Source organism: Rhinoderma darwinii, chromosome 5, assembly GCF_050947455.1.
Source record: "Rhinoderma darwinii isolate aRhiDar2 chromosome 5, aRhiDar2.hap1, whole genome shotgun sequence".
Classification (NCBI taxonomy): Eukaryota; Metazoa; Chordata; class Amphibia; order Anura; family Rhinodermatidae; genus Rhinoderma; species Rhinoderma darwinii.
In genome coordinates this window covers 127,781,923-127,796,594 of record NC_134691.1, presented here as the reverse complement: position 1 = coordinate 127,796,594, position 14,672 = coordinate 127,781,923, and the positions used below count along the sequence as shown (strand labels likewise).

Sequence of the window (14,672 nt, the reverse complement as noted above, 5' to 3'; positions counted from 1 at the left end):
TGGGACTGAAAAAAAAGTTAGATGAACCATAATTGTTAACGCTGCATCCATTTCTGAAAAAGAATTCAAAGACAAAATATCCTTGTTTTTTTTCCTTTTGTAATGAAATGTTATTTGTTAAATCAGACAAATTTATTCTACAAACGTAATTATTATTTTTTTTTCTGTGACTGGAGGAAGCTGGGATAACATGATCTGTGTTATCCCAGCCTTCCTTTGTATGCAGAGCACAGATAACAGATCACTATTAGCGGTGATCTGTATACAGAGGAATGCTGGGGTGACACAGACAATGTCTTCCCAGTATGTTCCTCTCCACTATGTGACAGTTGGAGACTCGTGAGTTTTCATGGCAACGTCCCGAATGCAGAAAGAAAGCTGATTACATTTGGATCCCACTGCTAAACACAGCGCTTACTTATCCTTTTTTTCTGTGACAAATGTGATCATTTCAACTCCCTGTCAATTCAGGAGTATCATTTCGTCATCCTGAACTTTTTAATGGTTGATCCCTATAGCACAATCTGCCATTAACCCCTTAAGGTCCAGCCTATGTTGGGCTTTCAGAAAATAGCTATTTTTTTCATCGCCGCACTTAAAGGGGTTTTCAAGCCACTAAAAATTGATAGCCTATCCTCAGGATAGGCCATCTATAGCTGATAAATCGGAGTCCGACTTACAGGACCCCGGCGATCAGCTGTTTTGAAGGGGCCGCAGCACTCTAAGGAGCTCGGCTTCCCCTTCATTTTTTCTTGCTCACTATGAGTCGTCGACACGCATTTAGCGGCGATTCACAGTATTGCAGCCTTCTTCTACCATTTACTTCAATGGAAGAAGGTTGCAATACCTGTGTATTACCGCTACATCCGTGTCGACGACTCACAGTGAGCAAGAACAAATGAAGGGGAAGCAGCGCTCATACAAGCGCTGCGGCCCCTTCTAAACAGCTGATCAGACCCCAACGCATCAGCTATTGATGGCCTAACCTGAGGATAGGCCATCAATTTTTAAAAACTCCTTTAACCCCTTCCCGCATTTGACCTATGGCTACATCATAGCTGTGTAGGAGGAAGTATGGAGCGGGCTCGCAGGTGTCGGCTGTATGTTTCAGTCGTCACTTGACAGTAATTCGAATGCGATCCCGCTCGTTTAACCTGTTAAATGCCGTGGTCAATAATAGCGACTGCAGCATTTAAATAGTTAGAAAGAGGAGGGCGACCCCCTCTAGCAGCTCCTCGGGCCCCCCGCAATGCAATCGCGGGGTGGCAATGGTTTCTATGGCAGCCTGGGGGCCCAAAAAGGCCCGAGGTCTGCCATCTTTGTGCCCCTAGTAAGCCCTGCCTCTGGCAAGTAAAAATTAGTAAAATAATAGGTTTTTGTTTTTTTATGTAAAAAAAAGAAATATATATTAAAAGTAAAAAAAAAACCTTTTCCCATTTTCCCCCTAAAGCATTGAAAATAAATAAAAACATAATTGGTATGCCGCATCCGTAAAAGTCTAAACTATTACAATATATCATTATTTAACCCGCACGGTGTACGCCGTTAAAAAACAAATAAAAATAAAAACACCAGAATAGCTATTTTTTGGTCACCTAATCTCCCACAAAAAATGGAATAAACAGTGGTCAAAACCTCGGATGTACAACAAAATGGTAGCATTAAAAACTACAGCTTATCCTGCAAAAAATGTTGGCATCGCTGTAATCGAATTGACCCACAGAATAAAGTTAACATGTTGTTTTAATTGTACGGTAAATTCCGTAAAAACGAAGCGCAAAAACCAATGGAGGAATCACTGCTTTTTTAATTTTCTATCCCACAAATAATCGTTTTCCCGTGTCCCAGTACATTATATGGCACAATAAATGGCGCTACGAAAAACTACAACTTGTCCCGCAAAAATCAAGCCCTCATAGGACTATATGGATGGAAAAATGAAAAAGTTATGACTTTTGGAACTTGTGGAGGAAAAAATAAAAATTAAAATCTGAAAATTGTTTACGACGGGAAGGGGTTAAAGAGCCATAACCTGTTTACATTTCCATTGATGTGGTCATATGATAGCTTGTTTATTGTAGGATGAGTTGTAGTTCTAGTAGCACAATTTTGGGGTATATATGATTAATTTGTATTAAAAAAAAATTACAAAAAAAATTACAAAACATACTGTTTTCATGCTGTATACGTAACCTGTTGACTGTATTCTACGAATACGGAGATATTAAATTTATATATATATTTTTATGTTTTAGTACGTTTGCACGATTTTTCAAGTTTTATGAAAATGAACAATTTTGTGTCGCTGTACTCCTAGAGCCATAACTTGTTTATTTTCCATTGGTGTAGCCGTATAAGAACGTATTTTTTTCTAAGTATTGTATAGCTTTTATAAAAAAATTAAGAAATTGGGTCTGTTTAAAGGAAAAAAAGATGAAGTTCTTCAGGGTTACTTTTACGCTGCGCAGTATAATTATTATGTTAGCTATTTTCTATGGGTCATTACAATTGTGGCAGTGCAGCATATGTACGTTTACGGTTTAGTGCTTTTAGGCCTCATGCACACGAACGTATTTTTTTTTCCTCCCATAAATACTGACGTAAATACGGGTCCACGGAATATCTATTCACAATCTCTGCACTTCGTTACTCTGTCTGTGGTAGTTACAGCAGAGGACGCGTAATCTCGCGAGATTACGCGGTAAATGACAGGTTACAACAAGATCACGCTTCCTCTGCTGTAACTACCACAGACAGAGTAACGAAGTGCAGAGATTGTGAATAGACATCCCGTGGAATGTCTATTCACTGTCTAAACACTTCAGTATTGTTAATGTGTAAGTATAAGACAGCACATAAGGATCTAGCAGGATCCCTATGCGCTGTCTAAATGAATGGAGAGGAGTGCATGATGCTGATTGGTCAGCGTCATACACTCCCCTGTACAATGCCCACTTGGTCTAAAGTAAAAATACGCCCACTTGGGCATTAAGCAACTCATTAGCGTAAATCTAAAAACGCTAATAAAGTGGTAAAAATAGATAGTTTTTTTTAAATAAAAAGCATTACTGTCACCTACATTATAGCGCCGTTCTCCTTATGTAGGCGATAGGGGACTTATAATGTGGTGACAGAGTCTCTTTAAATAAACCTAGATTAGTGTTGGCAGATATCTTCTATCCACGTTCACACTTCTATTAATAAAAAATTAAAAAAGTACCCCAGTGACATGTATACAGGAATACGTCTTTCCGCTAATCTGCAGAAAATTCATGTGCCATTTCAGAAAACAATTAAAACAAATTTGAAGGAGCGACGCAAATGACGCTCAAAGTATGCAAACTTTGACTAAATGTTACAATCAATGATGTAACTTATAGAAGTAAGGTTGTTCTGTCGTATATTGATAGTTACCTCACTTTCACATACACATTAACTTGATTTTAAATGCAATTAATACATATAGTCAAGGAAGAATAATGGACTACATTCTGCACTTAACCTGGTGGACATTTCCAAATGGCACAAGTGACCAGTGCAAACCTATTTTGCATTGTAAACGACTAAATAAATCTTAATGGATTAAGAATGATCAGCTATCAACACACAAGGGAAATTAAGTGCTGAAATGCCTACATTGATTATTTTAAATTATTAGCCTTACTCTGTTCTTGAATTTGTATGCTTTTAGTGAGCTTTAACACATTTACAAGACTTATTGACTATAATTACAAGAGAATTCAAGTAATGGACACATCAATTATAAGCAACATGTCTTGACCAGACATTGGCATAAAGAATTCTAAAGAGAACTCCATTAGCATCTCCGCTTTCATTTTATTCACTTTTATCTGGCTTATGAGGGCATATTCAGGGCTAATACAGGACCCCTAACCAAATCCCTTTTTAGAATGGGTAAGTAATGTTTAGAAGTAACATTTATTTAAAACATATTTTAGGATTTATGGATATTTCAACATCTAAAATATTTTCCGCACTAAACCATTATGTTTAAAATACATTTTAGCCACATTCAGTTTTACAGCAATTGTTATAAAAAAAATTGGGAAAAAAAAACCCCTCACCATATATCTTCTACTTTAATTCTTCTCCGTTTCAAATGTATAAATCGAAAAGGAAAAATGTCTTGTTTTACATGTTTTTTTTTACATTTTCTTGGAAGTACTCCAATGTTAACATACAAATACAATTGGTAAATTAGATTTGATAGACTAGCATAAAGTAAGGGGCAAATGGAAGAAAGGAAGACTGTTGGATCAGACTACACTGGATTGGTTTGTAGTCTGTAACCATGGAGACACAGTGGTCTCCATAGTAGCTATTGATACAATACTGCAGGATAAATGTAAGCAAGACTATTAGTAAAGTTGCAGCATTTTTCATTTAATACCCATTGTAGCAATAGAAAAAAAGGTTGCTGTAATGTCCGTGGCTGAGGGCTGTCAGCGCCAACCTTCCCGACAGCCGCAGCCACGAGTCTGCAAGCGCTGGCCCCAGCCTCCTCCTCAGGAGACGCTAGTGCTCGCGTCCACTCACCTCTGCCGGATCCCGTAGGGTGCGTGCGCATGCTCGTGCCCTCTCTTAAAGGGGCAGCGCGTGTACCGGACGAACTTCAACCCGTGAGTACCCTGGACTATAAGAGGGGTCCAGCCCCCTAGTTCTATGCCTGAGCATTATTGTGTATCCCTTAGTCCGTCTATGGAAATGGTCCCCTAGTGTTTCCTGCTCCCAGTGTTCCTGTTCCTGTACCTGTATCCCGATCTAGTGCTGTGCTTGCTATTCTCGTGCTATGCTTGATTCCACCCCTGTCCTGCTTCTCCATGCCCGACATCCACCCGCTGCCTAGTTCCTGCCAAGCTACTGTCCGTGCTGCCACAGGTACCCTATAGACCATAGACTGTGACCTGCGCCCTGTTGGCCAGCTGCCCTACCGCCAAGGCTGTACGGCCCAGTGGGTCCACAGACCCTTCGTGACAGTTGCTAACATGACATAGCCCTTTTAAAGAGAACTCGACACATTCCACTTTTTCTATTTAAATGGTCATGACAGTAGCCACATTTTTACTTTTCTCTTTAAATAATATTCACAGTAGAAAATGTCTGTCTTTCAAACCAGACACAAGGAGCAACTGGAAGCTCTCAACCAGTTCAAACTAGCATTTTAAAGCCTAGTGAGAATGTTTAGTGAGATGAGAAAAATTGCTTCTCAAGTGTAATGCTGGTCATACACATAAAATAACTGTCGGATAAAAGAAAAGCATCTCCCCATCTCGTCCATAAACATGTACACTACAAGGCCAAAAATATGGACATCTGATCATCAACCTATATGAGCCTGTTGGAAATTCCATTCGAAAACCACAGCATCAATATGGAATTGGGCACCCTTTTGCGGCTATAACAGACTTCACTCTTCTGGGAAGACTTTCCACAGGATATTGAGGTCAGGACTGTGCAGGCCACTTAAGTTCCTTAATACCAAAAACTGTCAAACCATGTCTTAATGGACCTAATTTTGATCACAGGGTCACAGTCATAAAATATCTTTGTATGCTGTAACTTTAAACTTTAAATGGAAAGGGCCCTAGCCCAAACCCTTAAAAACATCCCTATATTATTATTCCTCCTCCGCCAAACTTTACAGTAGACATTTAGCTTATATACGTGGGCAGAAAATAATACAATGTAAAATGTATTCCCTTCTACATTAAGTTCCAATGTATGATTTTGGGTAGGTGAGGTAAGAGGAACAATTTGGGTGGTAGCGGCATCTATTTTGTATTCCGTTTAATTCATACTTCCGTTTTTCTTTTCCTTTTTGGAAACCATGTAAATGTATTAATTTATTGATATTTGTAATCTAATCTCCATAGCTTTGTTTTGCTGCTTTCTGTATTGTGTGACACTTATTGAACATACAGATTGATCGCTGCAATGTATATAGTGGTTAAGCACCCCAGAAGAGTTCTGATTACAGAGGACAAGTAAAAAGTTTGTTTCTGACAAAAATACAAATTATGCAGTATACAGGCCAAGATTACAAGAAAGGATCGTATCAATTCCAACTATTAAGAAAATAAAACTCCTAAGGAGGTCAGTTATTGTGATAATAAAGGGAATGTACAATGAGAACATGATATCATTTCAATTAGTATATATATTTTTATTTTTTAACCCCTTGATGTCACTGCCATTTTAGTTTTTCAGTTTTGTTTTTTCCTTCCTGACTTCTAAAATCCAGAACTTTTTTATTTTCTCATCAACATAACCGTATATAATTTTTTTTTTTTTGTGGGACTGGTAGTATTTAACGGCAACACTTTTTTTTTTTTTTTTATGTTTTACAAAATAAAAAACATGGTTGTTCTGGCTTGTCTGATGTCAACTGGTCATTCCTGTATCAGGGGTCTCAAGCACGCAGCCCGTGGGCCGCATGCGGCCCCTGGGGCTGTCATCTGCGGCCCGCGGGACACAGAGTCGCTAGTATCGGCTCTGCTCCAAGACTCTGGAATTGCCGGACATCGCTGTCCGCATATGAACAGCGATGTCTGGGGCTTCCCCAGAGACGGAGTCCCATGCAGAGCGCTAGTATCGGCTCTGCTCCGGGACTCTGTGGAATTCCCTGACATCGCTGTCCATATATGGACAGTGTGTCAGGGTCTTCCCCAGAGCAGAGTCCCGGGCAGAGCGCTAGTACAGGCTATGCTCCGGGACTCTGTCCATATATGGACAGCGATGTCGGGGATTTCCACAGAGTCTTGGAGCAGAGCCGATACTAGCTCTCTGCTCGGGACTCCGCTCTGGGGAAGACCCTGACACACTGTCCATATATGGACAGCGATGTCAGGGAATGCCACAGAGTCCCGGAGCAGAGCCGATACTAGCGCTCTGCTCGGGACTCCGCTCTAGGGAAGACCCTGACACACTGTTCATATACGGACAGCGATGTCAGGGAATTCCACAGAGTCCTGGAGCAGAGCCTGTACTAGCGCACTGCCGGGACTCCGCTCTGGGGAAGACCCTGCTACACTGTGGAAATCCCTGACATCGCTAGTATCGGCTCTACTCCGGGACTCTGTCGAATTCCCTGAAATCGGTGTCCATGTTTGGACACGCGATGTCTGGGGCTTCCCCAGAGCCGGAGTCCAGTGCAGAGCTCTAGTATAGACTCTGCTCCGGGACTCTGTGGAAATCTCTGACATCGCTGTCCATATATGTACAGTGTGTCAGGGTCTTCCCCAGAGCGGAGTCCCGGGCAGAGCGCTAGTATAGACTCTGCTCCGGGACTCTGTGGAATTCCCTGACATCACTGTCCATACATCGACAATGATGTCAGGGGCTTCCCCAGAGAAGTAGTCCCAGTGATGTCAGGAGCACAGCTGGAGTCCAAGGAAGAGCCTACTAGCGCTCAGCCCGGGACTCCAGCTCTGGGGTTGCCCCTGACATCTCTGTCCATCTACAGAGGACTCTGTGGCAGCATCTACAGAGGACTCTGTGGCAGCATCTACAGAGGACTCTGTGGCAGCATCTACAGAGGACTCTGTGGCAGCATCTACAGAGGACTCTGTGGCAACATCCACAGAGGGCACTGCGGCATCTACAGAGAGCACTGCGGCAGCATCTACAGAGGGCACTGCGGCAGCATCTACAGAGGGCACTGTGGCAGCATCTAAAAAGGGGCTGCCCAATCTTGACATGTGTGTCTGCCAAACGCTGCCAACTGAGCCGCCGGACTGCATTTAGCGGCACTTAAACTGGATTGTTGAAATAAGCACGTGGAGAAATATCTCAAATTTTAAACCTAGCGGTATTATTATAGTAATGTAGTATTCATTTTATAGTAATGTATTATTATTATAGTAATATAGTGCTATAGTAGTTCAAATATGTAATTTATTAACAATAATTTTGTATTGTATCAAAATTTGAAAGTAATGCGGCCCGTCAACTTCCCATTTTTTCTATATGCGGCCCACTTACCCTGCCGAGTTTGAGACCCCTGCTGTAGAGCATACTCATCGCCAAAGCCTCGGTGTTCATCATCGTCTGCGTGCTGACTTTGTTAGTGGCAAACCCTGAAAATCGTTTTAGCAAAGCCAGGCTTTTCCCTATATTTGCAAAACAAAGCAATGACTTTGCACTTGGCTATCCCATAGTTGATGCTTTGTACCAATCCACGGATCCTAAATAGATCCAATACATATAGTTGATGCCACTTGTGTCACACCATGATGCTAATCCACTTATGGTTTGTTTTCTGTGAGATGCAGAAATGGAGAGATAATCCGAACATTTCACAAGGAATCTGAACAAAAAAAATGTTTGTTTCCAAATTCTGAGACCAATAACCTTTACATTTTTCCGTCAATACAGCTGTGTCTGGGCCTTTTCTTGCAGAGAGAGCGGCAGTTTCTATTGGTACAATTTTAGTGTACATGAAACTTTTTGATCACACTTTATTTTTATTTTTTTTAGTTAAGATGACTAAAAAAATAGCAATTCTAGCGCTATTGTAATAGTTCTGGCTTTTACAGATGTGGCAATACCAGGTAGGTTTTTGTTGTTTTTTTACAATACTTTAGGGGGGGAAATGGAAAAAGGTTTTTTGTTAAACTATTAAATTTTTTTATTTTTTTAGTCCCGCTATGGGATTTAATAATGCAATAATGCAATTACTGGTACAATACACTGCAATACTGTTTTGCAGGGTATTGTGCTTTTAGCATCCTCTGATTAAGTCTTGACAGGTCTTAATAGGGGGCCAAGATGGCAGACCTGGGGGCCCCACAGCTGCCTTGACAAGGTGTCAGCTGTAATATACAGCCGATACCTGAGGCGTATGGAGCTGGCTCAGCCATGAATCCGCTCCATAGCCATTGGTTATGGTGTACACTTACGCCAAATATCGCTAAGGGGTTAATGCTGCTGTTATTTTTGTTTTGTTTGTTATGTGACTGTACACATAGAAATAAAATCTTGAAATATTCCAGTTTGGTACTGGCCCCTAAAGCAGTGACAATATGGCTCGCTCCTGCTTTCTGTACCTCACTTTTCAACTTTGCTGTGTCGATTGAGACAAGATGAGCAGAGTCACCTCATTATCATAAGAGGGTGGACGAGTTAATGACTGTGTTGTGGTGCTGGAGGCCTAGATAAGTCAGGATAGCAACACTTTACACTGTATACACAGGCTCCCTTCCTGGTTTCTGGGGAGGGGGCTGTACTCCATCACTTACTGGAGACTGTAATAATCCATGACAGTTCTCTGTCAATTGACTCACAATTATTTCAGCAACCATAAAGCACACACACCCTGCTGCTCTGTACAGGCAGGAAGTGTCTGTCAATATGGCTGTCCACCGGTGAGTTTTTAAAAATAAATAGCTGCAACTTTAAAAAAAGAACAAGCACATTATTTCTCGTCTACATACTAAACTACATAGGACATTCTATTTCATATTCACAAGTGTTATAAAAATTAGGCAATTCAGGTCTGCCTATAGTTGCCTTACCTGTATGAGTTCGGATGTGGGCAAGGAATGCCATGGAATTACTGCTTTTGCATAGCTTGCCACAGTACTTGCACACATTTCCCTGATTTTCTTCTCTTTCCTTGTTTATCTGCTCGGTGTCCTCCTCAATATATTTGTTTACTTCTCTGAGCAATTCCTCATGCTGTTCTTTAATGTGGATGAATAAACTCTGTTCCGAATCAAAAGGTTCTGTGCACTTCACACATTTAAATGTTCCACCTCCTTCCGGTCGTTCTTCGAAACTGGCCAACTCATTTCGGTTGTGGCCAATACTTGCCAAATGCTGATGAAGATTACTTTCTGTAAAAAAGGATTTACCACACAGCAAACAGTGGAAATGTTTTTCTTTTACTGGATGTTTCATGGAAATATGAACATTTAACCCACTAAGGCCATCGGCTAGGAATCCACATTCAGTGCATCGTATTCGGTTTGCTTCTCCTTGAGAATTTCCATGGGATTTCTTTTTTCTGGTTAGGTGTGGCTTGTGTATTTTAGGTGAAAAGCCACCAATCTTCGATGCACTATCAAAAGACTCACTGCAAACGATTTTTAACTTGACAATTGAAGAATCAAAAATGTGTTCATTTTGAATACCACTACATGTGCTAATGCTATTAGGATCTGATAAAACGTCAGTCACTACTTCACTGTCTGAAACCTTCCCGGCATCGTTATTGGTAAATGTATCTTTGCGTTCAGAGTCTTCATGGTCTACGCACACTTGAGTGGTAACTTCTTGTACATTAAAATCAATTGAATGCGTTTGTTCCCACTTTTCGTCTTTTACTAGTAAATCAGTGTTTCTTCCAAAGTCCTCTTTAACACTTTCACCATCTTCTGTGGGTTGGGACTCTCCTGCCGCTTGGGAACCATCCATATCAGTATTGGTCTTTAACGGTAAACCGGCGCATCGTTCCGTACTCTCATCATTGGATTGTGGGTTCTCATCGAATGCTACAACAATTTCAGTAGGATCATTGTCTGGCAATCCCTGTATATCACATTCTGCTTTTTCCACAAGTAAAGGCAAAGTACATGGAGACTGAAGAGGAGATTGGCGATTGGCTTTGTGTGTCTCCGAGGATGCATGCGTGATCATGTCCTTGTGCGTTGGAGCATAGAAATCGCATGCTTTACAGTAATACTCAAATTCTTTCATGTGTTTCTTTTTCACGTGCATCTCTAAAGATACAGCGTCCCCGACAAATTCACAATTCATGCGTTTGCCATTTCCAGCATCAGTGCCTATATCGTGCACATCTCCTACAACTTTGTCAAGAGGTTCGAGTGAGGTTTTTACTTGTAAGTTAACTGGATTATTAGAAGGGACCGGTTGCTCCTTTTGTAAATTTGGCAAAAGTTTGGGAGCTGTGCCAACATAAACATATTCATTATTAATAGCTAAAGTGTTTCCTTTTTTCTTAACAGAAGCTTCAAACTTTGTTCCATCGGTGGTAACCACAATTTCTGTCCTTTGCTGGTTGAGTTTTTGCTCCTCCACACGACTCTTATGCTTTTTGGTTATACAGTGTCGCTCCATGTCGCCTTTAGTTACGGTGTCGTAATTACACACCTTGCATTTATAGTTGTACTGATGTGTATGCTTCCTCCTAATATGCACTTTAAGGTTTGTAACACTAGATGCTATAAGTCCGCAGTGAGTGCAAGAGATAGAAAGATTTCCCTTCAGTCGTCTTGTTTTGGGTGTTTTTACATGCATTGGATCGGTTTGGCTTGGGATATGTTTAGAACAAAAAGATTCTTCAGTGGAAGGTGCATTTAATCCAGTAGACGATGGTGCTTCGGCACAATCATCCTGAGGTCTATCTTTGTGAATAATGGCAGGCTCAATAAATGAAACCCTGTCGATGCACTCGTCAAAAAGCAATCCAATGTTGTTTTTCTTGGCATTTTCAATATGTTTGCTCCTTCTAATGTGCCTTTCCATACCTTCCTTATGCATAGTGTATATGTTGCAAGCCTTACATAAAAAGTGATAATCATATGTATGGCGAAGCTTGATATGCCTGGTCAAGACTGTTGATGATCGGGTTTTATAGAAACACTTTTTGCATTGAAACTGGGTTTTTTTAACTTCGTTTTCTAAACACTTCTCTACTGCTACCTCAACGGTGTGAATGGCAGCACCACTCTCACCTTCTGACGGAGAGTCTTTAGCCAGATCTGTCTGTACCTCTGAATTCTCGGCAGAACGATCACATTTTTCTCTCTGCCCCCGGATGTGCGCTTCCGATGTTTCATGATGTAAATGGTCATCATTTGATTTAAAGTAAACCTTGCAAATACTGCAATGGAAATCCATCTTGTGTTTGGACTTCATGTGGGATTTGAAGGTCGACTCGCTGGCAGTGTCTAGCCCACATAGGTAACAATTTAACAAAACACTACCTTTCTTATGATTGTCATTTCGGCAGTGCTTTTCAAACTCCTCTCGGGTCACACACGAATATCCACATGGTTGACAATAAAACTGCATTTGATTAGCATGTCTTTTCCAGAAATGAAGAATGAAGTTCTCTCTGGTGCCAGCAACAGTCTTACAGTACATACAAGCATACTGTTCTGTAAGCTGTGTAGTACGTATCAGTTTATACGCAGCAGGAGGTAAAGTACTTTCACTTTCAACGTCATAAATGACATCCGGATGAGTAACGCTTTCACTGGTCAAGTATGTTGCCGCGGCGGATTGTTCGAGGAACGTTTTTACGGGAGGATTTACATTGCCTTTTAAACACACAATAGAATCTTCAAGTTTACCTTTATTACTTATTAATTGCAAGCGTCTTTTCAATTGTCCAAAACGATGCCTTCGTCTTCTGAAGAATCTTTTCTGGTGTATTTTCCTATCATTCTTCCGTTTGGCTATTATCTTACCAATGGCCTTTGATAGATTTTTGACGTTCTTTTTTGTTTCTGACCCCTCTTTGCTAGACCAGTCTTCACAACGTGCTAGTTTCTCCTCACTATTACATGACGGAACTTCATTATCTTGACTTAAGGCAGGATGTGTTTCTAATCTCTTAGGAGTAGGGTTTGACTTTTTGATTCCACATTTACTTGCGTTAAATTTCCTTTTTGCAAGACATTTCTTCCGGCACAATTTATTTTCTTTAATAGATTCTTTACTTTTATGATTATTACTAACATGAGCTAGTAAAAAATTTTCATCGGAACATTGGAAGTCACAGTCTTTACAACAGAAGACATTGATGTGTGTTTCTATCGGAGCTGCAGAACTAGGTAAAGTGTTTACGGCAGAGACTTCGGGAGCCTCATCTCCACTATTCTCAGCAGGTTGATCCCCATGTTGTTCACTATCATTTACGGGTGTGAGTCCTTCTTCTTTGGTTGGTGTTGTGGAGTAAGCTATAGACTGTGCTTCGTTAGGGCTGAGATCACATCCATCTGCCCCAGTAGTTTTCATTTCATTGACATGTACGTAATGTTGACCATGTAGGCCATCCTGTTTATTTATTTCATTCTCTGGTTTGGACAATTCTGTTTCTAGCTTTGCTCTTTTCGGCAAACATGGATTTTCTCCATCCTCACTGACGGAGGAACAGGCCTGTGAATATGGTCTTTTGTTGTTTCCAGATTCGGAATCTCTCTGATTCGTCTTCAAATGGCCATCATTAGGGATATTAGTTTTATCATCCATCTCCTCTACAATAGGCGATTCTTCTGCTGCCGACTGGCTTTCTTGACACTTTTCATCTTCCATATTTAGTAATTCATAAAATGTCCATTGATGTGAAGTGTTTACTAGTAAAAGAGAAACAAAACAAAAAGAAAAAAGATAAATGGAAGTGATAACTAGAAAGAAGCAATTTGCAATTTACAAAGAAAACTAATTATTTCAGGGCATTGAACAAGATAACCAATAATCTACATGAACAATGAACAGCTATTACAGCTACTCTCCATTTAAAAGAACATACCTGTATCAATAGAAGTGTTCACACCAATAATAAGCATTTCAGTGTCATTAACCCCTTAATGACCGCCGATAAGCCTTTTCACGGCGGTCATTAATGGGCTTTATTCTACAGCGCCGCCATTCCACGGCGCTGCATTAGAATAAAGTAAACAGAGCAGGGAGCTGTCAAATCTCCCTGCTCTCAGCTGCCAGGTGTAGCTGAGGGCTGGGAGCGTCCCTGCTCTGCCGGGTGAGATCGATATAAGTATCGATCTCACCCGTTTAACCCCTCAGATGCGGTGCACAATAGCGTGCACCGCATCCGAGTGGTTTTGGAGCTCCCTCTCATCCCAATGACACCCGGCGATACGATCGCCGAGTGTCTGTGTCTCCAATGGCAGCCGGGGGCCTAATAAAGGCCCCCAGGTCTGCCTTTAATGAATGCCTGCTAGGTCATGCCGGAGGCATGACCTAGCAGATGCCTGTCCGTTTTAAATGGACAGGCAATAATACACTGCAATACAAAAGTATTGAAGTGTATTATAATAGCGATCAGAGGATCGCATAGTGAAGTCCCCTAGTGGGACTAGTATAAAAGTAAAAAAAAGTTGAAAAAAGTAAATTTAAAAAAATGTGAAAAAAAATAAAATGAAAAACCCACTTTTTCCCCTTACAAACGGATTTACTATTAAAAAAAACCACAATAAAGCAAAAAAGTTGCACAAATTTAGTGTCGCCACGTCTGTAACGACCCCGACTATAAATCTATTACATTATTTAACCCGCACTGTGAACGCCGTAAAAAATAAAATAAAAAACTATGGTATTGCTGTTTTCTGTTAATCCTGACTTTAAAAAAATGTGATAAAAGGTGATCAAAAAGTCGCATCTACTCTGAAATGGTACCAATAAAAACTACAAGACGTCCCGCAAAAAACAAGACCTTATACAGCTATGTCGACGCAAAAATCAAAAAGTTATAGCTCTTCGAATGTGACGATGGAAAAATTTAGAAAATGGCTTTGTCATTAGGGCTCAGAATTCAAGCAGGGGGAAGGGGTTAAATTAGAATATCCCAGAAGAAAAATTGAAATATCAAGAAATTTTGAAAGCAGAGATGCCAAGTGGTAACCAACCAAATTTCTGTGAAACGTAACCACTTGTCACCGCAGTCTTTT

General features: G+C 40.6%; 1 protein-coding gene across 2 annotated transcripts in view; it reads right to left on the bottom strand.

The window, feature by feature from the left end:
- ZNF407 (zinc finger protein 407) overlaps positions 1-14,672 on the bottom strand; it is a 499,483-nt gene that overhangs the window by 460,229 nt on the left and 24,582 nt on the right. For both annotated transcript variants that reach the window (XM_075826495.1, XM_075826496.1), the window contains exon 2: positions 9,534-13,340. In XM_075826495.1, coding sequence (XP_075682610.1) covers positions 9,534-13,299 — 3,766 coding nt within the window. In that variant the 5' untranslated portion in view covers positions 13,300-13,340. The remainder of the gene's footprint in view (positions 1-9,533; positions 13,341-14,672) is intronic.